Below are 27,043 nucleotides of genomic sequence, written 5' to 3' on the forward strand. Positions count from 1 at the left end.
CCAAGACAACAGAGTGGCACTTAAGTCAGCAATCTCTTGAAGTAAAAAAAAAAAATAAAATGCTGAAACGGCAGTACGTAGAGTGAGAACCTAAACCAGATGTGCTGGATTGTGCTCTGCAGAGCCCACTGACAGGATAGTGAGAGAAGTCTTGGATTGGTGCTGACTGCGCTTTGCCTATTTTTAAAGAATACTTAATATTACCGATTTGAATATGCAATAAAATGCAAAAATATAGCAAGACAAATGAAAAAGGCATGAAGAAACAGACATTGTTGTTCTCAGATCACTGCAAAACCCACAAAGATGTTTATAGAATACTATTTACAAGACTGGCACTGGCATAGTTCTTTAGTAGGAATATTTGTTTTTAATTTCCTAGGGTTTAATTCTCTGATGCTTTCATGTATGTTGAAAGGCATCACTTGGCCTCAGTACACTTAGTATTAAATGAAACTATCCAAACTGAACTCACAGCTTTCTTACAGATGTGAGTTTAAGCACTCCTTAAGACTGGGTGATAATTTGTAGATGCTGTTATTTCAGATGTAAGTACTTATTAACAAATGGGTGTCCTCCTGGCCATTTGTCTTTGGTTAAATGGTTTTTGATTTTGGTTGGTGGCAAGAAGCAGCTGTTATTGAACAACATAAATCCATTTCCCTTAAGTGAGCTATAAACATGTGCTTTACTGAAGCTGCATAAGAAGGACCGAGTAAACATGAAAGCAGGACTGGAATGTTCATGTTTGTTATACTTAACCAGATTTGGTGTTTCGCTTTTCACAATAAAAATTTGGTTACGTTTTTAACTTAACTATTTAACTTTATATTTTGCATTTTGCAAGGTCTTTTAAGAGGCCTCTTGTACTGACATTTAAGGTTGGCTTATATTTCTCTCTCTTCAGGCAAAATCCGTACGTCAGCTGCAGACACTTCTATGGGTGCGGCAGAAGGACTGAAGTACACCCGTGTTCGCAGACTTTTTGACGTAGCAACGTGGTCGTAGCTGTCGGTCATACTTTCAGCCAGTCTGCGTTACTGCCGGTGTAGACTTGTGACTAGGGTTGCCAACAGGCTCCACAATCCTGTGATGCTGAGATGGGATTTTAAAATTTACTGTCTCATGAATTAAGTGTAAATTGGCTCATATATATTTTCATGACATGGTAATTATGTCTGACTAACACAAAAACATGTGTGGCATAGTATAATCAGAGATAGAAAACCTATTCATCGGTCATTACATTATATATATATATATATATATATATATATATATATATATATATATATATATATATATATATTATTTATTTATTTATTTATTTATTTATTTATTTATTTTACAGTAATGCACTGTTTCTAAAACTTTGTCTAAATCCACACAACCTATTCATTGAGGACTTTCCTAGTTCAGGCTTGGAAATGGTTCATGCTAGAACATTATTATTGTTCCACTTTCAGCTAATACAAATAGGCCTTCATGACACCTCTTCTTTGTACAGCACAATAATAATAATATAATAATATCTATATGGCACCTTTCATAGTGGACCACCATCACAAAGTGCTTTACAGAGTTAGGCTGTGAACTGTACATTATATGTAGAGTCCCTTACAATAGGACATTGATTTAACATCTCATCCGCAGGATGGGGCACAAGGAGGTTAAGTGACTTGCTCAGGGTCACACAGTGAGTCAGTCAGTCAGTGGCAGAGGTGGGATTTGAACTGGTGACCTTCTGGTTACAAGCCTTGGACTTTAACCACTGGACCACACTGCCTCCTAATGTGTGTCTCACTAATAAATAGAAGCCCTGGACCCTATTCCAGTTTTAAGTCACTGGTTAATTAAATTCAGAACAATTTTAAACATACAATTCAAAATTGTTCTTGGGTGGAATGCCGACCTTGTCCCCTGATTATCTTATATTTATAATGACTATAATTATAATATCATATTTATGATTTGATTTAGCTAATTTCTCTTAAATTGATTGCTCTGCATTTTCTGGGTCTAAACATACTTTACCACCTATACTTTCAAAGGTTTATCAGGTAGTAATAAACCAAAGACAATGTCTAAATAACATATGAAATAACTCATTATTAATGCATCCATAGCTACTGTATTAAAACACTGTATATACACTACAATATTTAAATTTTTTAAAATATACTTATAAAACTTATAAAATTCAACCAGTTGTTCTCAACACCTTGGATTATCTTGGAGTACCTTACTGAAGTCTGTGAAACCTGTCGTAAATGCATACGTATCTAAAACAGTTTTTAAATAAATATTTTATTTCTGTTATTGGACTTTACATGTATAAAGCATACATTATGTTACAGTTGTATCAAAAAGTGTAAAATATTGATGTTCATAAAAAAGTACTTAATCTTACTTTCCCTGAAAGTAAGAAAACTTATTTTCAGCATATGAAAATATCAATAAAAACACAGCTTAAGTAACATAAGTTATTAAACAGTAAAAAAAAAAAAAAAAAGTAGAAAACTTCAGAATTCAAAAAAAATGAAAAACTTTTCATTTAAGTTAAATTTATAGTTCATGTGGTTTAGGATAATATTAAGCTCAATCAGGCACACTTTAGTCTTCCCTTTTGCTGGCCCCAGTGAAACAAGAAACCCAAATGACGATGCAGAACCAGTAACATTTGCAAACATTTCACATAAAAAATGAAGGAATATTTCTTATTTTGAAGCAAAGCCTCAAAAGTCTTATAGGCTGTAGTTTACTGGTCTCTGCCCCTATAATGTTTAGCTGATACGGTGAGTGAAAACAGGGCAGTTTTGAAGCCGTCACATAACGTTGGCAAGTAATTTAAAGTGCTGGCCAACTCATGTTCTCATTTTAGTGCAAACGGCTGGATATGATACATCATGTGTTGGATATCAAACACATTCTTTTTTTTTTATAAATCAGAAACAAAACTGTAATTGAAGAACGAATGCTGGAATTTCTCATGTAAAGTATACAGTAATCCTTCATTTTCCACAAATGAGTACAATTAAAATCAGATGATGTCTTTCTGCCTTGAAGTCAAAGCAACGTTGTCTAATTGATACTTAGAAACCAGGATTTGATAAGTTTTGAATGTCCTTATTTTCATTTGAGATTGCGCTGTGGTTGTACTGTATCATTTTTTTCCAATTTAGTTATACTCCTGATTAGAACAGCATGTGAAGAGCTTAAAACAAAGATAAATATCCTAACTGTGTAGAAATAACTGTTATAATGTTTTGCATTTCAAAGAAGTTCAAGTTCTGTTACTACCTCTTAGAATCTACATATAAGATGGTCTTATTAAAAAAAAAGTCCAACTTGAAATGAACAATTTATACAAATAAGGTCTATACATATTGTTCCGCTTCCCCTTCATTGGAAATGGTAATGGCCCCGTCACCACTGATCATTTCAATTTCTTTTGCATCTGTATTGTCAGGAAGTGATGCAAGATCCTTAAACACATCTACATAATGGCCGAACCCAGGGCCCCAGTTCAACAGATTGTCCCAGTTGAAATTCCCAGCCTGCTGCCCTAGCTTATGGGGCAATGTATATTGTTCCGCAGTAGACACCTGCGTGCTACCAGGGCCTCCCTCTGCTCGGCGGCTGGGGTACCTTCTTTGCTTCAGCCTAGTGCCGTAATCTTCGTCGTCTGCATCCGACTCGTTTACTTGGGACAGCTTGGGCATTCTGGACGAGTAGGCCATTGGTTTCTCTCTTTCATACTCCATCTCGGAGCAGGTGAAGGAGTCATGAGAGTCGCTCTCAGAGGACGACTCTGGGGCTGGAATTCCATCCGCTGGATTCCTGATCCTAGAGAGCGGCCTTCTGCAGTCCTCCTCTGATGAGGACCTTCCATGGTCGGCACTGCAGATGCTGGGGTTTCTTTGCCGAGGGGTGTTAAGCCTCTCAACCTCCTCTATGGACAGACCAACTGGAGGCCCCGTCTCAAGAGGAATCTGCTCTATTGGTTGCTTAAGGCGGCTCCCCGGTCGGGAGCCATGACCTGCCATTGTCTGGGGACTTTTGCTTCTCCTTCCCAGCCGTGTGGCATAGTTGAAAATACCTGGCTGGCACGATGCCTCATTGTGAAAGTCCAAAGGACTTCCCTCCCTCCTGGAGAGTTGCAGTTCCCTAGCTGGACTGTTGCGGTAGAACGAGGAGGGTTTGGAGAAAGGGGCTGGACTGTGCCGGGACAAAGGGTTAGGAGTAGGGCATGTTGCGTGGCTTAAAGGGGTTGATCTAAGTCCTTGGCTATAAGAAGGCTGGTATGTGTAACTGCTTGCTCCTAAGGGTAAAGGAGACTGCCTTGCAAATCCTAGTGGGCTATGCCTTTGGATAGAGAATTTAGGTGTGTGGCTCCGAAACTGTTTATAGTGTTGAATGATATCTGCATCTGAAGGGGCTATGCTGCTAGCATTATCTATATCATAATGCTCTATATCAGCTTCAGGCCCCACGCAAGGAGCACTGGGTATGGTCTCTGTGTTATGAGGAATGTCTGTCTCATCATATATTAGGTAAGGGTTCTCCCTTTCAATTATGTCAGGTTTGGGGTTCCCTTCAGGCTGTTTCCTGACCGTCATATCATCCCCATAAAGAGGGATGTTATCTGGATCGTCAAAAGCCACATTCTCACTCCCTTTTTTCTTCTTCTCTTTTGGCTTTTTCTCTTCCTTTGGCACTTTGGTCTTCCTGCCCCTGCAGTGGTTACACAAGATCAAGCTCAAGACCACAAGAGCAAGAGCGGTAGCACAGCTCCCGACAATGGCAGGCACTGCCCATATCGGCAAGGACATTTCCTCTGTCGGAGGATTAGGAGTACAGACAAAGTCTCCATTAGTCCCCATTTTACAAAGAGTTCCCTGGGGACACTGTACACCAAGGCAGGCTACCAAAATCTCACAGGTCTTTCCTGTGTAAAACTGTGGGCAAGTGCAAGTGAATCCAGATCGAGCAGTAGGTGCACAGCTGCCTCCATTCTGACAAGGGTTTGAGGTGCAGTCTCCAGGGGGAACACACTCATAGGCGTACCACTGATTGACACACATCAGGCCTCCCAAGCATGGACTGCTTGAGCACACGTTTGGACCTCGGCAGCCAATCTTGACAGAAGGATGAGTTTTCGATATTCTAACAGCACTGTGCTCTCCACTGAAAGGCAGAATTTCTCTGTTGTATTTCAGATAAGCAAAACAGCCATCAAAACCTGGAAGAATTAAAAACAAGCAAGTCAGGAAGTATTAGTGCGCTTATTAACAATGTCAGTAAATATTGGCTAAAAAAAGATAACTACACAGAGATCTACAGTGCATAGCTACTTGTTGAATGTGTGTAAAATTAATCAATACGATTTACACCACATATTTACTAAAACACCTTCCACATGTCAAAGTAATTTCTATTTCCATTTTTTTTTTATTATGATATTAATCACTGGCCAAACATTGGCTTTCTTTTTTTTGTTGTTGATTTTAGTCAATGAGCTTTCAAAGAAGGAGGACTTGTCTGTTAACTGAGTTTCATGCTTGTACTAAAATATTCATGAAAAACATGTTTATAGCCAGCTTCCACTCTGGCAAAAGTATGCTTCTATTTATAAGGTGAGTAATGAGGCACCACAATTCATTCTATTGTGAAAACTGAACTGGATAACTGATAAGACTTACATCATGAAAACCTGTTATAATCATGATAACTTAAAGCCATTGTTTCGCAATTTTAGCAACTGCAACTTTTGGCCTGAAGCAGTGGTCTGTTGAATAAAAAAACACATAACCTTGCAATCTATAGTAAATAATTATATGCAAATGATCTATGTTTTTGAAGATAATCTGGGAGACTCAAGAGTACCCAACCATGCAAAAATGAAAGAGAATTATGTTGTAAAATATTCTGTTTTATTACCCTAACCCATACCTTTAGACCAAACCCATATCCACAGGCCTTCCCAGGAAACATGACATAAGTACAAGCTATTACCATAAACGATGCTCTGCATTTCCCTTTTTTATTGTCTGGTTAACATAAAGGATGTATTTAAAACAACACATGCTGCTGTAATAGTTAAGAAATAATGGTGTAAAGTTTTTACCACCAAACCATTTCAAAGCAAAGTCATTTCCTATTGTTGGCTGTGTAGGTGAACATGGTACTCAGTTCAATGTGTTACATAAAAAGTTACAGCTGCTTAATGTTTTTGTTGCACAGAGCAATAGTTTATATTGCAAAATTAAATTGGCTCAATGACAGAGTGGTATCAAAAACCCCAATATGCCACAAAACTAGTCAGAAAAAACAATGGTTTTGTAACATGGTCACTATTACTTGATTTATTTTTATTTCACAAAAATGATAAATTGGTGTAAAAAAAAAAAGTTTTGATACATAGGGGTACATGTAACTCAAAATGTTAAGGCCAAATGGTGCACAAATGGTGACTATAAACAGAATATAAATCATGCTTAACCACTGTATTCACATGGGCAATTATATTTGTGATTTTCAGATTCAACACTACCACAGTTTTTAACCTCTGATGAAGACAGTTTGACTGTCGAAACGTTAGGTTGTTTTTCAGCTTTTTCTTTTTAATTACTTTTATGTCCGGGAACCAAATATAAAAAAGGTATATGAAGTTCAGCCGTTGTATGTGGTTGATGAATGGGAAAGTGCTGTGTTTTCTCTGCTATATATGATGTTCTACATATGCACCCCGTAGATTGACGTTCGAGTGATGACTGGTTGATGTGCACCTTACAGATCTTTGTGTAATCTCCATTTCATTTATTTTCCTCAATACTATTTATAGATGGGAAGGTCTATAATTGCTCTTAAGCAACCCTACACCAGACAGTAATGTGACTTGGGGAGCTATGGACAATTTCTAGGTCTAAACAGAGGAGTCAGTATTGATGTACAATTCTTCAAGTTGCATAGAAAGAGCGAGCACCAAACTTGCCCACTTTTTTTGTTGGCACCCCGTGGGTCATAGTAAACTTAGGAACCACAGTTTTTTTTAGTGAATTTATCTTTCAAGAATACCATATACCCACCTAATTTAGAGCTTTCCTGGGATTGCCCTTCTGGAATTCCCCCCAGTGAAAGTGTTAGAACGTTGAGTCCTCCAAAATCCTGGGTGTTGTGATTTATCTCCCTTTTGTAGGTCCCGTCAACAAGAATTACTGTAAGCGTTCCATTCTTCTCGATCTGAAGTGTATGCCACTGGCCATCTGCCACAGAAAACTCAGGAATGGTTCTCTCCACCTTTCCTCCAACACCAGCATCTGAGGTGTAATGCACCTTACCATTCTTTACCTTTACAAGACAAACATAGAAGTTTTCAATATAACAGTCTTTTACAGATTTTATGAGAATTTATGAGTGTTATTATATACAGGTGTGAGTTCTATACAAGATACACAGTATTACAATTCTGTTTTAGTGTTTTTGATAGGGTTGTATAACAGAGGTGCACATTATACAAGGGATATAAGACCTGTTATACACAGGGTCATGTCATTCTGAATTATGATACATTTTTACCTAATTGTGCATCATTAGTATTAAAGTTAAATTATTGTATACTGGACAGAGATGCCTTTAAGCTCATGGAAACACATCCAAAACAATTAAGTGACACAATGCCGCCTAGGCCCTCAGTTTAGTGTTGTTCTCACTGATAAACAGTGCAAGCTGTTTATTATTATTATTATTATTATTATTATTATTATTATTATTATTATTATTATTTATTTCTTAGCAGAAAGTTTAAAAGCCTATATTGTATCATTGCACTCTCTAACTTGCACAATACAGCTTTATTAAATAAAACAATAGGATTAATAAATTATGAAGTATACAAAACTCCATACTTTTTTATAGCCTTTTTGCATCCAGTATTAGCATAATTTTAGTTATTGCATCTGTAGATATTTAAAAATCGTGTATATTTAAGATTATCTGCCATATTATATTCAGTACAGATAATAACAAATCCAAAAGAGCCAATCAATTTTTTTTTTTTTTGTTGTAACCATTCTGACATTAAGGGAATGGAGACACTAGTTGGTGGTAGCTGTCCATGCAGTCCGTGGACACATTCATTTTGTTGATATCTCCTTCCTGCATTACCAACACACACACACTTTTCTTTTTTTAAAAAAATATGATAGTACACTGAAGCTTGGAGCTTATGAATCACTTTCCCAGCTAATTATTATTATTTTTTTAATTACTGGTGTAGAATGACTAAATTCCTCATTTAAGACAGTCAGAACAGCTAGGAAAGTTACCTTAAAGAAAAATCCACTGACCTCTGTACATTATACACTGCGAGTTGTCATGATATTTATTGGGTAAGACATCGGATATTATTTCTTCCAGCCTTACAGAAGTTATATTCTGGAGTCTAGACAAAATCATTGAGAAACAAGACCAAAGAAACCTTTCTGTCCCCAGGAAATGACTGGGGAATAGTTAAGGGGATGAATGAGTTTTCTGCTTTTGGAAAAATGCCCAGCATTAGTCAAATCTCTAATACTATAAAATGAAAGAGCATAATGGAAGAGGTGATTAGGACACACAACCCTGCAGCAGTACAATCAAATCAACTCAACTCATCTTTAATCTTACCTTCACAGTAGTGTAATTGCTGCTTTCCTGAACATGAAATAAAATGCCATTTTTGCTTCTTGTTCTAAACTTCATGTCCAGGCTATTCAGGCTCATCGGATCACCACTGGTGCCTCTTAAGCTCTGGCTGAGCAAGAAGTCACGTTTCTTATTCTGGTTCATGGAGTAGTCCAGGCGCCCATTGCCATCAAGGGACAATGCAGTGTCGACAGTCATGTCTGAAAGATGCAACACATTAAGATGATCAAACCGCAAACCATTTGATAATAAAGAATCTAATGATTTTATGTAGCTGATAGCACTTTACCTATATTCTAGTTACTGGATCATCTATTAAAAATGCATTTTATAGAGTGATAGATGTTTTGAGCTGAGGTACGGTACTCTTTATTTATAAGTAATCTTATTGGAAATTGAGCATAACAAGTAAGATGTAGTGTATTTAAATGTACAGATCATAATCTGGCCACCAGAAGGCTGCAGTATGTTGTTAAATGGTTACAATTAAGTCTGGGTCCTTGGGTCAATCACTTTTTTTTTTTATAATGATGAACTCAAGTTTGTTTGCATGAACGTTTCCCACTTTAATAGAACTGAAACCTGGATATAATGCCCTCAACTACCAGAGAGATACAGCATAAAAAGTGTTAAAGGAAAAGTATAAAACCTGAATGTTTTCCCTGTATTAGTTAACAGACAAACAAATAAAACATTTGATGCTCACACTTTTCACAGTATTTCCCAGTAAACCCTTCCATGCATTTACACTGCTGCCAGGACCAGTTGTCCGTACAGGTGCCACCATGCTTACAGAGGTTGGCTGTACAAGCTCCTTCTAGTCTTGGACATCTAAAAGACAAAAGATGAAGTCAATATATTGGTGGTATTCTATTTGAGTCCCATGGGTTTGTCCAGATAGCAGAGTGATGGCTCAAGCAATGATGGGCTGTATAGTTGTAACAATAAAAAATCACCAATTACTTTGACTATGTTTTCCCAAGTCTCCTTAATCCCAAATGCTACTATATATATATATATATATATATATATATATATATATATATATATATATATATATATATATATATATATATATATATTGTAAGACAGCGGGTTGTGTGAGACAGCAGGGAGGGGGTTAAAACCTCCCTGCGAGAGAATGCACCTTTTTTGTTTGATTGTTTTGCTTTTGTTTAATTTAATTGTTTAACTGTTTTATTATTCAATTATCCCCTGCACCTGGGCAGTAATTATTAGAACCAGGTGCAGGGTATAAAAGAGGGGCAGTCAGAATGCTCAGGGCTGCTGAGTAGAAGGAGGCAGATGAGGTGCTCTGCTTCCGAGCAGTCAGAAAAGTAAGTGCTGTGTTAACGTGTGTGTTCTGTGGTGCCAGGTAAACGGCTTAGCCGTCCTGCCAGTTAGTCAGGGAAATTACCTGTGTAGTAAGTGCTCCAAAGAGGAGCTAGGTGTTTATTTTGTGTTTTGTTTTATTTTTGTGTTTATTAAAAATAAGCGCGTCAGCGCGGAAAAACTCCATTTCATTGTTCTGAGTTGTATTTTTAAAGGGGCACGAACCCGAGTGAGTGCAGCTCATTACAATATCTATATATATATATATATATATATATATATATATATCCATTAATTACTACTATTAAAACATAATACTCTATGATCTGTGAAAATGTGTCCAACCTGTCAAGAATTCCATGGGAAGCCAAAGCCTGATTGGGTTCGAGAGGGCGTCCGTTGACTGCAAACTCCATTATACACCCAACAAAGTCATGGGTGGCCACTTGTCCTTTTCTGTGAAGGATAGGGTCTATGGATCTCACCCCTCCTACTGTAAGTCTGTTCGGTTGCACATCGAGAGTCCTATGAAAAACAATCAAATGAGACTGAAATGAGTGCCTGAAAATGTGTATTTAAAGAAAATAAATGCTAGATTATACTGTAGTAACTACTACTGGAAGATATTATATATGCATAACTGTGATTGTTCTATCTACATATTTGATTCATATTCATTAATATTACAACATCAATTTAATTTAGTTACATTACAATTAAAATATTTAAAAGTATTCAAAATGTGTAAATGCTATGTTCATGTAGATGTTATTTTCATATACCAAATTGTTTAACACACTGTAATATCTTTTAAATTACAACTAGCTTAGAAATAGCACACACGTTCTTTCTTACCAGTCAGTATGAACTGCCACATTGCTAACAGTGCAATATCCAGGCTCCTGGTCCTCAGAACACACATCCACTGTCAGCGATGCAGCCTGAAATACATACACAGTGCAAAGTCATTTATGCCTTATTGTTTGTCAAAACATGGTAAAAATTATCTTTAGTTGTATTTTAAGCAAATAAGCACAAAAGGAGAAATGTTTAATGTAATGCAAATTACCAAGGACTGAAATGAATCCCCAGTCTTGGTGATGCACCTGAACAAAGTAACTTGAAGTTGCTATGCTATAAAAATAGATTCCAGATGTAAAATATCAGCTGCCGCTTGACATGGATTTGAAGTGCTGAAGTACATATGACTATTTGAAAGAAAAAATATGTGTGCACCAATGACATCACACATGTAATTGTATGTCCATGTTCTTCTTCAATTAATGAATTCATAGCATAGAATTTCTCCTAAGTTTTAGTGTTTATGATGTATCACTGTAAAGAATCTTGGAAGAATTACAGGTATAACCCTGCTTAAATAAATATACTTGTTGGATATGTGTCATAAATATACTATCCTTATCCGGCAACATACTGTAGACATCAGAGGGTAAGCAGCTGGGTTAAAAATTATTTCTAAAATTAAGATCCATATGGTGTAATTCATATAGTATGTTTTTTTTTATTATTTTTATTTTTTTTACAGTAGTGCTGGTATCACACCATGCTATCTCTATAAAGGTTGTATTATTCATGATTAAAAGTGAGATGTCTTGATTCTAAAAACTGAACATGTGTTTACATGATAACAACATGCACTGCTTACACATAATAAACGGCCTGTTAAATATTTATACTTTAAAGTAACGGTACACTAAAGCAATATAGATTAATAAAATAATAACATAACAGTGCATGAAGGTAATTTAGATTGCTGCATGGTATTGTATCAGAGCAGATCCTAAGAAGAAAGTTACAGAAGACATTTGAATTTGCAACATTTCAACTATAGCACATGCTGACTGTATATTTCAGGAAGCAGGTTAGAAATGGAAACTATGAATGTACTGAAAAGTGCACCGGATCTGATACATACAATGCTCATGGGTATAAAGTGAACACTACTGATCCGTAAGATCTGTAAAACTATACAATGCAAATACATTAAACTGATGCAGATGTTTTTTCAAAGTTTCTAACATTTTTCAACCTTTTCAACTTTTAAAATAAAATCTGAACTTAGCTTTACATAATTATTATTTAAGTAGAATTCTGATGTAATTTTTGGAATCTAACTACAGTGCTCCCTCGCTATTATAACGCGCCTCGGATATAACGCTCCTACAGCACGCCCAATTCCCTATACTAGTGATTCATGCAATACTTATACAGTAAATACAGTACCAGTATTGTTCAAACTAGAAATAACTTCTCAGTCTAACTTCTGTTTCTGTCTCTCCCTTTTGATACAGTATCTGAACTGAAGAAAAGCTGCGCTGGCACTTTATAACACAGACATCTTATTCAGCATCTTTTCATAACTAAATAAATATTAGGCCTATTACGTGGTTATCTTTCCTAATGTATTTACTTTTTTGCTGCAAGAGGAACTGCAGCTTTCTCCGGGAGTCGAGACGCTTCAGCTCTGTTCCGGCAGCCGAACCTGGGGCGAGCCCATTCCCTCTTCCCCTCTCCCGACCCGCTTTCCTCGCACTTAGTCTGTCACTTCGAACTGAACTCCCGACCGCCGTTTAGCCAGGCTATTTATAGTTTAAAAACTGCTAGTTAAAATGATCTACGAGTGGGAATGTTACTCTTTTTTTTGTAAAAAAAAAAAAATATAGCGTTGATTACATGGTGCTTTATGCATGGTTAATTCACAGAAAGTAACATTTTTGCTTCACTATGTGTGTATTATAGAGAGGGAGTTATTTTATTTTGTATTTTAGTCAGATGTGTGTTGTGTGTCTCGCGGTGCCCCCCCCCCCACCCCCGTTTATAACACTCTTTGGTTATAACGCTCATACTAGCACTGTACTAATAAACACAGGGCACATGAACACTATAGTAATACATATATTCCCGCCTACAGCCTATGTGGGTTTTGTAAATAAAGTTTTTTAAAATGTAAGTTTGTGTTAACTATGGCAGAGCTGGGGTTTGAATCCCTTTCCTGATAAGACAGGTGTAGAATATGGCGAATTGGCTTTGAATCCAGGGTGAACAAAAGAAACCAACTACTAGAGATCACTATGTGTACATCAGGGTCTTTAGTGTTTAGCATAAGGAAAACTTGATTCCACATCAGTATAAGAAGGGTGAATTATGGCAAAAGGTTACTGGAGCGGGACCTCCTTTTAGCAGGAGTAGCCCTCAACCACTGCTTGGTCAGCTTTGACTTTTTTTGTTGTTTTTTTGCAGAGCATTTTGTTTTGAACGTTTTGTGTTTATTAAACCTTGCACTGTTACTGCAATCAGAATTGTGCAAATATTGTAAATAAAACTTGCTTGGCCACTTTAGAGGGGTTGACATGCCTGTTTCTCTCTCAATCTCTCACAGCGGGTTCCCACACCCCTGTTACAACCTAATACAATGCCCCTGAGAAATTAGGCTGTCAGGTTTGTTGAGGCATAGGAAAATGTGCTCCTATGTGGCAGACGAATGGTGGTGTGCTTGTGTTTAGTTAACACTGTGAACACTATAAAAACAAATTAAAATTAGTAATGGGGTAACCTTATGTAATAAAATGGCTTTTGCTGTGTTTGTGGCTCAGTTCTCTCAACACTGACATTAGTGACTTGTTCACACTCCTGCAAAATCCCAGCATTTCATTTCCAAATACATGCTATGTGTTGAAATGTGTCCTTGCAGCAATAAGACATGTATAATAGATGCTGTAAGCTATCTACAATTGTGAAGGTAGATCATATAGAGCATGCTTTTATTTTATTTATTTAATACGTGACCTTACATATTGCATACGATTGTGAAATAATTATCTTGAATTAAATTCCTAAACATTTCTGTATAATATACAACCTATATTGCAAGGTATATTTGTAGTTCATTTCTCTAATTGAACTACAAATATTGGCCCATTTTCTTGTGACAGACATTTTTACTGATCCACCAGGCATGGCAGATAGGGAATGTTACCTTTGAGTTACTTGGAAATCAAAACACTTTTCAAAAGCCTTTGCAGGATCACCTAACTGACCTGCATCACCTCTTTCTAAACACTGGAGTCAGGTTTGGTTTTTACTAACCTATTTGGTTTGGAGCACCAATGTGTTAATTTCCTACTGACTACATAATATTTATGATATGAAGAGATGGAATTAGAGTTCTCACTGAAAGTTGTGTACATTTCCATCCTGTCACTCGGCACTGACTCAAAACTGACAATTTAACGATTTTACCAGTTTCCTACAAAATCCCAAAGCACTGTAGGAAATGATAGATTTGAAGTCCTGTAGGGGGCTTAGATTATAATTTTTTTGACATGCTGGTGATTTTTTTTCTAGACTAGAGAAGGCCTGAAGAAAGATTTGATTCTTAGCACATAAAATGTGTTATATGGCTGAAACAGATAGTCTGAAATGTAAAACTGAACTTGTGCATATCTGAAGTTGTAATTACGAACTGAACTGTAGTATGTTGGATAACAAATACAACTGGTGTAAAATAGCCATTTCCACGTTGATTTTAGTAATCAAAGTTTATGAGAGTTTTATATGGATAGCCGAGTTATGACTAGACATATTTCAAGGATCACCATAATATATAAAATGTTTAACTGGCCACTAAAAGTACCACATTCTAACATTATTTAAGTAAACCTGCATTGTTTTTAATGATTATGGTTTACATACTTTTTAATGACACCGAACACTTAGCATCAGCAAAATATGGATTTAAAACAGAGAATAATTCTCCATATCACTCACCATGCCTGCCCTCCTAGCAATGACAGTGTGAAACTGCCCATCGGAAACACTTTTCATTGCCATTAATTTGTAGGCTCCACTTCCTAAGTTAAAGGAGAATCTAACCCTTGCTTCAAATATCTCCAAAGCTAGAAACTCAGCCTTGTCTCCTGTCTGGTTGTCGTGGTTGTACATTAGAAGGGCATTGTTCTTGAGGGTTGAAAACTTGATATAGATGTAGTTATTGTTGGGATCCAAACTTGGAAACTCCATGTAAGATAACTCCTCGAAACCATAGCTGTTTAGTTCACAGTGTTTGCCGAAGACACCTATGCAAAGTAAGAATTTATTAAAATCAAGCAAGTCATTGTGCCTTTTATATAAAACGTTACAAAGGGGACCATTATTAACTAATGCATTACTGTGGCGCTACAAGATTATATTATATATATATATATATATCGATCATCCAAAACAAAAAGTTCTTGGAAAGTATACCCAAATCATACCTTTGTGTCAGTTATCATCACGTATTACACTAAATAATGAATAAGGAAAACAAACAAAAATGTATTTCACTAGGAAATGGGTCATTTTGAGAATTTTGGAGTTTTGGAAATAGTTGTTGGTCAGTATATTAACATTTCCATATGCAAAAATACTTTCGTGTTACATGCCTAACATGCATCTTAGGTGAAAGCCAGGATGAAAGACAATGGGGAAAAAAATAGACAAAACAATTAGCAAATTAACAATTATTAAGTCCCATTAATAAAAACTGAAAATTCTAAACTTGGTAACACAGATAAAACAGGAAATTAAGTGGTGTTCCATCATTTGGAGACTTCAGTTTAGGGTTATCTGACTTCCTGAAGCTTGTCTGTAATTTCCTAACAATGGTAAATTATAACTTTTTTGCAATAATTACAAGAGCAATCCAGTGATTTAAGCATCACTGGATTAATCTTATCACTTACCAAATGAACAGTGACAGTGATATCCATCCACACCATTCTGACAGGAGCCCCCATTAAAACAAGGATTACATTCACAGTAATTGATGGAAGAATCACAAGTTTTTCCTAGGTTCATAAAACAACACTAATTAAAATTACAAATAGATTAAAAAAAAAAAAAAGTAATTATGTGCTGGTCCATATTACTGAAATATGATGCAAAAAGCAATTGCAAAGTTATATTAGCAGACAAACTAAATACAGAGTTTTGTATTTAGTTTGTCCTTATTCCCACAGACTTGTGATGGAGCACTCCTTAAAGTAAAACAAAAAGATGAAAAACGCTAGTGATCTTGATAAACATTGTATGTAGGCAGACAGTACAGTTTGGTAACGTATGTAAAGACAGCACATACACACATGGAATGCTAGATGTTCCTGTGCAGTGTTTATTTTTACAACATTAAGGCTCTTATTTCTACAACTTAAAACAAATAACTTAATGAAGGTACATTCCTTCAACATAACCAGGCAGGCAAAACAGGACATGAAGGGTTCATAAGGAGGGCATGCAAACTACTGTAAGTCAAAAGGTGCATTTCTTTAAGAAAGCGACGCTTTTCAAAACAAAACTACAAAAGGCCAGTGCAAATACTTAATGATATAGCGCTGAGGTAATCTGTCTTTATAAATCCATTCAGAACTAAAGCAAATTGCATCAGTAACATGAAGTAAATAAAAACAGCTGACCAAATATTCAATCAGCAGTTCAAATTCATTCAAAATGCTCTCATTTGTTTCTTTCTTTTAAAGGTAAGACAGTGAATAATGACAGTTACAATGGTGATGTTATTTTTTTGTAATATTATTTTAGGATCAAAGTTGTAGTATAAATGTGATAGCATGTGTTCAAAGCTGTGGTTAAAATATACATTCAGGCCAAATGTATTATGAAATAATTGCATAAATGTTTGTATGCTCTATTTAACAAATTTCACTTGACCCACTTGAGACTTTTTTCCATTTTGCAAACAAGCCCGGGTTTAGTAGTTCCACTGAACATTCTACTGTCAGAATGTTAAAAATGTTTAGATCTGCCTAGACATCAGCAGTTTATAAAGACAGAACCTGCTGTTGTAGTGTATTGCTTGTGTTGGATTTCCATTGTGACCTATAATACAATACATGCCATTGCTGGTAGTTCTCTCTTAAATGTTGACACCCTATCAGGAAGATAGAAATAACACCTAAGTAAAAAGAGGTTGATGGGATTTGGGGTCTAACCAGTATCATCTTTTCTAGCATGCCAGCAGTGGTTTGGTTGCATTTAGACTTTTCATACTGGTAATGAAATAGAACAATACCTGAATATCCAGATTTGCACACACAGTTGAAACCTCCTGGGAAGTTCTGGCAAAGAGCACCATTCTTGCAAGGGTTTGATAGACATTCGTTGACATCCCTCTCACAAGCCATTCCTGTAAATCCATTAGGACAGCTGCAGGAAAATCCTCCAACTAGATTGTGGCAAGTTCCGCCATTGTGGCAGGGGGACGGAAGGCACTCATCAATGTCAGTCTCACACAGGTTTCCAGCATAACCTGGCATGCAGTTGCAAACATATGGTTGCAGAGGTTTGTTTGATACAAGGATCACAGGGACACTCTCCTTACTCTTCAGCAGAGGACTTACACTAAGGTGTTTCTTGCAGCTTCCTCCATTCTGACAAGGACTATATGTACAAGGGTCATGGTCTACCGAGTCTATGAGCACTCCACTCTGTCTATAAAGGATGTCTTTTATACTTTGAAAGAAGGTGGCAACTCCACTGGGGTTTACGTACTGGTTGTGACTGCGTTTCACAGCAGCTGTTAGGAAGGTTTTGTTATTCTGTTCAAATGCCCCGTAGAGCTGCACAGCAGTCCCGAGGCCAGCTAGCTGGGAGTTTGCAATTCGCAAGAAGCTAAGGTAGTGATTGGTAAGAAAGTCGCTAACATGCTCTACCTGGAGACGAAGAACAATACTGTTATCAATAGTAACGTTATTGAATCCAACGAAGAAAACTCTGACATTGTTGGTGACTGCCCCATGTAGCCCATCACTGCTATGAACTGTTAAATCAAACGTCCCATCTGAAGATCTTGACTGGGAATTTAAATCGCAGGTATCTGCTGAGATACTGAACAGACTTGTAACCCTTGATGCAATAGAGCAGCGGAAACTGTCTTGCACATCTGGATCTTGTGGTTTAACACTGCCTAAAATTCCACCAGGAAACACGTTTCCAAAATAATGAACAAAGATCTCTACTGTCCTTGACTCTGATGGGTTGTCATTCTGGTCATTAACCTTGACATGGACTGTTCCAGTGGAAGACATCTGTGGAACACCAGAGTCTCTGGTCACCACTGACAAGTAGAAGTCACTGATTTGTTCTCTGTCAATCTCTCTGGTTGTGGTCAGTACTCCAGAAGGGCTAATGCTGAAATAGCTAGTAGCAGAACCAGTGCTAAGTAAATTATATGTAAACGGTCCTTGGTTCGGAGGTAGATCTGGATCTGTAGAGCTAAGTGTCATCACAATGGTTCCTGCATGTTGATTCTCAGACACCTCTCCTGCAGTAGTGACTAAGGTGGGTCCATTATCATTAATATCTTCTAATGTCACGAGCAAGCTTGCACTTCCAGTAGAAGGTGGTGACCCAGAATCAATTGCTAATACAGTGAGGTTATAAATGGGTGTGGACTCTCTATCCAGCTCTTCTGCTACTGAAACCTGCCCTGTCTGAGTATTAATTGCGAATGCACTGTTTTCATTACCAGAGCCAAGAGAATATGAGAATCGGCTCCAGCTGGGCACAGAATCAGAATCAAATGCACTAACAAAGGTGACATGGGTTCCTGGTGGAATGCCCTCACTTATTTGAATATTGTAAGATTCTAAGCTAAAAACTGGGGGATCATTAGCATCCAGTATAGTGATATTAACAATGACTTCATCTATATCTGCTCCCTTAATGCTTCCCGTGTTTTTTGCAAGAACCTTTAATGAGATCTTCTCCTCTTTTTCACGATCAAGAGATCCTGACACATAAATCTGTCCTGACCTTTTATTGATGCTGAAACCTTTCTTTCTGCTTTTCCCAAATATCAAGTAATGTACTTCTCCATCCACTCCAAGGTCTCGATCACTTGCAAATACTTCCCCAACTATTGTTCCTCTATGAGCAGCTTCAGATACTTCAAAATAGTACTGCTTTGAAACAAAGCGAGGAACATACTCATTTGCGCCTTTCAACTGTATATTTACGCTAGCAAAGCTGCAACTTTCCTCATCTGGAACATTGAATGCCTTCACAGTTAAATGGTAGCTCTGCCTTGCTTCAAAGTCCAAGAAACCCTGGGTAGTAATAATGCCAGTATTTGGATCAATTACAAACAAGTCACTATCAGATGACTGAACTGCATAAGCAATCATGGCATTTGGTCCAGAGTCTTTATCTGTGGCATTTATTCGCACAACAGTTGTGCCACTTGGGGCATTTTCAAGTACAACTGGGAAGTATTTATCTGGGTTAAAGAGGGGTGCATTATCATTTACATCAGTGACATGAATGGTAACAGTAACATAGCCAGTCTTTGCAATCCACCCTCCATCTGTAGCAGTACATCTCAGTTCATGAGTTTGCTGTTCCTCATAATCCAATGGCTTAGCTAAAGTTAAGGAACCTAATGTACTATTCATTGTGAAAAGGCCTGCCTCATTGCCTGAAGAAATGTTGTATTTAATGAGCCCATTCATTTCTCTGTCTTTGTCTCTTGCTGAAACAGTCCTAATATTTGTTCCAACTATAAGGCTCTCTGGTATTGTCACACTGATATGACTTTGTGAGAACTCTGGGCTGTGACGATTCTCCTCCGTTACAAGAATATGAAGTGTAGCTTGAGATGAGAGTGGAGGATTGCCTTTGTCTTGAGCTGTAATTTGAACCAGGTAAACCTTGTTCACATCAAACACAAGTGAAGAGGCAACACTGACCCAGCCACTTTGTCTGTCCAAATGGACTCTGTTGGAACTGTTACCTCCTGTTATTAAGTACTCAACTTCAGAGTTCAAGCCAAAGTCTTTCTTATCAGCAGCTACAACTTGAATTAGCTTTGTTCCAATCTTAACACTCTTTGTTACAGGGGTGAAGTATTTTGTGATTTCAAACTGCGGTGGGTTGTCATTGCTGTCCACTATGTTTACTATAACAGTTGTTTCACTCATCAGAGGTATAGTCCCCCTGTCAGACCCAGTTACAATAAAACTATGCCTATTAATGTTGATGTTGCTTGCTCCTGTGGAATTCATGTATTTTAAATGCTGCTTGGTGAAAATGTCTCCAGTGCTAGAATTAATTCTAAAGAATTCTGACTGGGACTTTATAAAATAAAAGATTTGTCCATTAAAGCCATTGTCAGGGTCTGTTGCTGAGACCTGGGTGACCTTTGACCCAACTTCTGTAAGCTCAGGATAGTCAACATAATATGAAGGGCGGCTGAAACGAGGTGCATTATCGTTGACATCTGTCACAAATATAGTTACATCTGTGCTTACTGTCCATCCTGAATCATGGGCAGAGACTTTGACAATGTAACGCTCAATGTCTTCCCTGTTCAGTGGTCGGCTAATGGTAATGTCTCCTGAATTGGCATTGATAGAGAAAGGAAGGCTTGTGTCAGCTATGGAGTACCTGCTGATGGCATTTGATCCATCATCCTCATCTGAAGTGGTGACTTGTGTCACGGTATAACCAACAGGGGCATTTTCAGGTACTTGTGCGCTGAATATTTTGGAAAACCTTGGGGCATTATCATTCACATCCAGCACATGAATACAAACTTTCAAAGTAGTGACTTTAGGGGGAGAGCCCTTATCAGCAGCTTTAACAGTTAATACATAATGGTCTTCTTTCTCCCTGTCAAGTGGTCTGATGCTTCTGATTTCCCCAGTACCTCTGTTAATACTGAAACTACTTCCCTTGTTTCCTTCAATGATGGCATATTCCAGTTGTCCATTAGGTCCACTATCTTTGTCTGAGGCTGATACAATAAGCACTCTCTGCGGAGAAAGATTTTCCAATATTTCAGCCTCGAAGGGATCCTGTTCAAAAACTGGATAGTTGTCATTAACATCAATTATGTTTATTTCCACTTTTTCATAGGATGAAAAGGGTGGAAAGCCTTGATCCCTGGCTTCAATCCAGAGCACATATTTCTGTATATTTTCAAAATCCAAGGGCTGCTTAATGGAGAGTTCTCCTTTCTGCTGGTCAATGTGAAATGCATTGTCAAGGTTACCACTGGCAATGTAGTAAGATAAGGGCTCCCCTCTCGCAGAAGACCCTGAGATTGTGGTAACAAGGGTGTCAGAGGCCTGACTTTCAGGAAATATAAAGGTGGTCTGTCCTGGTTTAATCTCAGGAAAATTTTCTCCAGTTACGAATCTTACTGTCACAGTAGTGGTGTCCGATTTGGGATACACCCCACCATCTTTCACATGGACTGTGAAGGTGACCTCAGAACCCTCGGTCAGCTTTTCAGTTGCTGTTATGGCCCCACGCACTGGATCAATCTGAAACTTCTCAGAGTTTCTCCCCACCAGGGAATAGTGAAGCTGACCATTCGGTCCTGTATCCTCATCTGTCACTGTGACTGCAAACACGAGCAAACCTTAAAAACATAAAACAAATAATAAGTATATGCTAAATCATTATGGCTGTATAATAGATGCATACCAATAATGTCTGGTGCATTTAAATATATTCATGTAGACATTCCTGCTTTGAATTTGAATTCTGGTTTCATTAAACTATGGAACCCATGGGGCCCATGTGGCTAACAGACTGTATAATAAACACAAACAACTGGTACATTAGCTGTTAGTGGGTTATTAATCCTATAACACCAACAGCAAAATATAATCAAGCATTGCTGATGTAAAAAGTGGTCTGCAGTAAAGTCAGAGCATTTTTTCAAAAGAAAAACAAACATTAGAACCATCCTCTCCACTTAAAGATTGTCTACTCCAAGCTTATCATATTGGTGAAAAGGGAAATTTCAAGATCAAGTGACACATAAGAAAAGTTGATTTTCCTAGACTGACCTGCAGAAGTAGATGCTGGGACATGAGTGACATAGGGATGGTGATGAAACCTGGGAGGGTTGTCATTGATATCTGATATAGTCACTGAAACAGTTGCAGAGCTTGACATGGCCAGAGGATGTCCACCATCCGAGGCTACAACCACCAGCTGGTAACTCTTCCTAGCCTCTCTGTCCAGCAGAGCACTCGTAATAATCTGTCCAGTAGCGGGGTTAATGGAGAACTGTCCATTTCCCCCAGTCAGTTTGTAGCTGTAGCAAAAAAAAAACCCAAAAAACCAGAACAGATATTTTAATATAATTTTAATTATAGCAAATTCTTCAAATGTAATGGAAACCAAATAAATACATTACTTCTTAGATATCTACTGTATAACAAACAAATTAAACAGTTATGGGTGATTTCAGTTTAATTAAAAAATGTTCTTAGAAGCTGTTACTGTAATTGTCTAGTTGTAATTGGTCTCAGTTCCTTCGTATGCATTTTAAAAATTGTGTGCCGTTTTCTTTTCCTTTAGTCTGTACATAGAGTCAGATGAAATAATATCTTGATTTTAGAATCTTACAAAAAACAAACTTCCTTGAAATAACTGGAAGAAATTGCAAATAAATGATCACTCAGTCTTTCTGTTACCATCCGTAAAAACATTGGACGTTGGAAGTACAGACTTTTGTTACAAAACAAAGAAATAAAAAAACAGCCGAGAAGAATTACTATAATGGTCTGCATGAACAGGGCATAGCAACTAGTAACTAATTGTAACTGGTTCTGCATTCTATCAAAAGCACATCAACCCCTGGTGGGCACTTCTTAATCTGTCACTGACAGTTAACATCCTCATTAATTTATTTGCCAAATTATTAAGTCTTTCCAAGAGCAGAGTTTTCCCAATGGGGAGACAACATAAAAATGTCAAGTCTAAGCCACATGTCCACTTATGAATTATGAGCAGTCCATGCAGCAGGAAAATTGAACTCACCTGATTACTGCGTTCAATCCTGCATCCGAATCAGAAGAGTTTACAAGGAGCACATCACTTCCAGTAGGGGCATCTTCTGGTACAGTGGTGTGGAATGTGTTTGAAGCAAAAACTGGAACATTGTCATTGATGTCGTCAACTAGAATAATGACGGTCCCTGTGCCAGTGAGAGCAGAAGATCCTGTGCAGAGAACATGCGAGCGACATAAAACTAATGAGACAACCTGATCATTCTTACTTTGTACAATAAATGCACATTATCCATTAAATTGTTAGGTCATTTCAATGGATATTCTCCTTATGTTCACTATGGCTTGTCTTCGGGAGGAATGTTAAGAATATAATAGGAATGACTATATTGAGTACAGTGACTTGAAGTGTTCATGTTTTGGAAGATTTCAAAGTGTCTGATTCAGTGGTGCTGATCGATCTGTAAAGAAAAGCTTTATAGAGTGACAATTTCACAAGTTGATAAACTATTTTGGCAAAAAAAGTAAAATAACCAGGCAATATTCATAAATATATTAATGATGACAAGCCTTCATTAAGCTAATTGCATAAGGCAATTTCATATTTTAGAATGATTTGACATGGTCTAGCTGTAGATTTTCAGTTTTAGTAAAACGTTGACAAAATGCAGACCTGAGCTATTACTGTTTGGATATCACTCATTGTCCATGAAAAGTTCCTAATTAAGGAGAAAGTTTTCATCTCAGTGTGTATAATTATAAATAAAGTTTTGTGTTTGATTTATGCATTGTCCTTGCACCTCTGAGTTCTGTGTCTGAAGAATTCAGACCAAGTAAACTGGATCAAAGGAGCCTTGCTATTTCTAACTATAACAGTTACATTGTTTGGTGGATTCCTAAATTTTCACAAGACAGGAGTTCAAAATGTATGGCGGCATATTAAGGTCAGGTATATATATATAATTCTCTCTGAGGAGCCTGACTATCAAACTGCTACATTGAGATTACAAGATATATAATCTCATCATCTCGTTTTACTGCTTTCTCAACATACATTTTCTCAGGATCCAACATTTCAAACCGTCATGTTGAGGTCATTTTTTTATTTAATTTTTTTACATGTCCTCAATGATCCATTATAAAAATGTCTGTATCAATATTATTGGTATATTTGGGCCAACCAACCAACAAAGGTTCTAATAATTTCTACTTGTTGAAATGTGCCAAGAACAAAATCCATGTTATTGATGCTGAATCAGTGAGATCCCTGGGACCCAATTTGATAAAGCTTTGAGGTCAATCAGCAACTATGATACCACCACTGATTGAACCAGCCACCAAAATGGTAAAGTCCTCCCATTCCATTTTTACACTGAGCCACCCAGCACTGACTCTGCAAGGGATTCACATAATGACACCAGTGGAGGCTGGTGGCCAACAAAAAATGGCAGAAAAAAGGCAGAGGGCTTGGGGTTAGGGTTAGGAGCAGTGGAATCTTATTGTATTTGGACTGACAACACTTTTCATATTATTATTATTATTATTATTATTATTATTATTATTATTATTATTATTATTATTATTATTATTAATGTATTTATTTATTTGGCAGACACCTTTATCCAAGATGACGTACAAGTGTTACAGGGCAGTACAGGGTTACAATGCAAAATTAATATTTAAACACAGTAGTGTTTACAGTAAGTGCAAATAACACTACTAAAATTCAATATGAAATAGGATGCAACAAGTTAGGATTACAACAAGTTATCCACAATTACATAATAGTAGTGCAATAGTGCAAGTATAGTGCACTAGCTGAGGATCTAGTAACGTGGTGCTTAGGTCAGGGAAGTCCAGTGCATAGTAGGAGTGGTAGATCAATAGATCTACAAGTGCAGTCTAAACAGGTTTTACCCCAATTTGGCTGTTAAACACATTTTCTCCACTAGCCAACAGAGGAAAGAAAACAGTAGCCAATCATAGTTAATTCTGATATACTTAACTGTTACACACTGCCAGCGTTTGTTTAAAAATGCACTGCATACAACATTGATATTGCATTTTGATTTCAAGACCACGTCACTAACCTGCTTTGCATAAAATATTTTCTGAACAAAGCGAGAACCGTACTCAAAACAGTTCTAATTAATCCAGCTCAAAGCGTCCACACTGAAGTATTTTTTCATGTTTAGTCGGGCTTAATGCGTTCGGTTACAGTTCATAGCATTGCAATGAAGGGTGGAAATTAATACGATAGTATCCTGCCATGCGCTGTATTTTATTTTAAAATAATGTGTTATGCCCCATATTAATTGAGGTCCATATTGATAAAAAGAAATAAAACAAGTATTCTGGAAAAAAGTAAATGCGAACACACACAAGTAGGGCTTGAAGTGTTCGGGTTTTATTTTTAATCAGGTGATGTTTTCTAATTAAACTCAGAAAAAGTTGTTAATTACAAAATAATCTTTGTTTTTATCTTCATAGCTTGCCTGAGCCTAATTCTGGTCCCCTTAATTTTATTTCAAACAGAGCTGACAAATTACGTGAATTATTCATCCCCGATCCTTCTTTTAACTCGCATTTCATTTTTGCAGTTGCCTAATTTAACGTTGTGCTTTTGTTATTTCCCCCACTAGTTTACAGAGATGTCCTGACAGTTATTTTATTTAAGCATAAAAATGAATACCTAGTGCAGAGTGTACACTGATAGGAAGTCCTTCAGGCACCTGTTCTGAGTATTATCCTATATCACAAAGCATTTTGGGATATAGGAGGACACACAAAAAATGTAGTTTGGTATTACAGTGTCCACACTTCTGATAAACCGCACTACCTGATGTGATCAAATTAGAACCGGACTCGAGACTACCCCCTGAGGTGGTCTGGAGTCCGGTTCTCGAGTACGGTATTAAATGCTGTGTGGACGCGAACCGTATTTAGCCGGTGTGACAGGGTGACTAAGCGGTGACGTCACGGCAGAAGCAGGAAGGGAAAATATACTGACACCAAGGCAGTACTGCAGTTCAAAGTAAGACGCGGCTGGCCGCCGTTTTTATTAAATAACAAAAGTAAATAAAAGGTTTGAACAAAAAAACACACTTTGTGCTCGCAGAGCAAAACAAAAGGGTAAACACAAAATAAAATAAACTATACAGGTCAGGCTGGGCAGTCGCTGTCACTGTTCCTGTAAAGTATACTTAAATGTCTAAGTCTCGTTTTCTCACGTTCTCTCCGCTCTCGTTCCTCCTCTGAACTCCCACCTCGAGCTGCAGGCTTTTTATATTCAGGTGACCATCTCCCGATTAGCAACAAAATTAATCACTTAATTAATTCGGGAGATGACCACCTTCTGCACGAGTTTAACTATTCTTGGCAGAGGACGAACACCAATCTCGCCTCTGCCAGAACACGTTTTAAAAATAAACAAACACTCGGCTACGCCGTCCTAAATACAATACAAAATTATAATAAACAAATACAAAATAACACAGGGGCGGAGGGGGACCCCATTCTAAAAATAAATAAACAAAACAATGTACAGGGCACCTCGCCCTTTAGTGTGATCATGTGATTGTGGAGTTTTGCTTTTGTTGTTGTTGTTCCATTACATATGGTTGTTGCACCACTAAAAGACGTATCTTACACTGGATGACATGTGTGCTTGCAAGAATAAGTGGAAAACCTGTTTGTCACTGTTGTTCCATAGTTAAGGAATATACAACCTAAACGTTTTTTCCACTTATCGCAAGTAAAACTGGACATGTACTGTGTCCCACATTTTATATTTTAAAACCTACATACTATATGAAAATCTATCTATGGGAAAAAGGATTACTGTAAAATTGTAGAACTTTGGATTTTTTTCTAAAGACCTTGAAATAAAAAAGATTGAATATCTCAAAACTGTTTGGAATACACATTACTGTTCTTCGTCTGAACGATTTATTTATTTAACTCAGCTTGTTATGGAATGTTCCCGCTAGCCGCTCACCACGTCGCCACAAGCGAAACGTTTTCCCTTGTGGCTCAACTATTTTTCCCGAAGCTTGCCACAGTGGCGAAGGCTTTGAAAAATGTATTTGTGTAAGACTGCCAGCACATTCCACGTGTGCTTGTAGATGAATCAATACAGATTCAGATTCTGTTTAGTTTGATTTCATTTTGCCCAATGAAAGCTCTTTAGCTTGATCACGTAACATATG

At 37.2% G+C, this 27,043-nt stretch overlaps 1 protein-coding gene across 1 annotated transcript in view; it reads right to left on the minus strand.

Annotated features, from left to right (window-relative positions):
- Positions 1 to 2,547: 2,547 nt before the first annotated feature.
- The window catches only part of fat4 (FAT atypical cadherin 4), a 97,714-nt gene continuing 73,218 nt past the window's right edge, over positions 2,548 to 27,043 (minus strand). The window contains exons 7-17 of the mRNA XM_034035406.3: positions 22,867 to 23,047; positions 21,888 to 22,138; positions 17,105 to 21,454; positions 15,762 to 15,866; positions 14,806 to 15,113; positions 10,873 to 10,958; positions 10,363 to 10,542; positions 9,392 to 9,516; positions 8,668 to 8,885; positions 7,089 to 7,350; positions 2,548 to 5,242 (exon numbers count right to left, since the gene is read on the minus strand). Of these exons, the coding sequence (XP_033891297.3) occupies positions 3,378 to 5,242; positions 7,089 to 7,350; positions 8,668 to 8,885; positions 9,392 to 9,516; positions 10,363 to 10,542; positions 10,873 to 10,958; positions 14,806 to 15,113; positions 15,762 to 15,866; positions 17,105 to 21,454; positions 21,888 to 22,138; positions 22,867 to 23,047 (7,931 nt within the window). The 3' untranslated portion in view covers positions 2,548 to 3,377. The remainder of the gene's footprint in view (positions 5,243 to 7,088; positions 7,351 to 8,667; positions 8,886 to 9,391; positions 9,517 to 10,362; positions 10,543 to 10,872; positions 10,959 to 14,805; positions 15,114 to 15,761; positions 15,867 to 17,104; positions 21,455 to 21,887; positions 22,139 to 22,866; positions 23,048 to 27,043) is intronic.

This window comes from Acipenser ruthenus, chromosome 1, assembly GCF_902713425.1.
Source record: "Acipenser ruthenus chromosome 1, fAciRut3.2 maternal haplotype, whole genome shotgun sequence".
NCBI lineage: Eukaryota > Metazoa > Chordata > Actinopteri > Acipenseriformes > Acipenseridae > Acipenser > Acipenser ruthenus.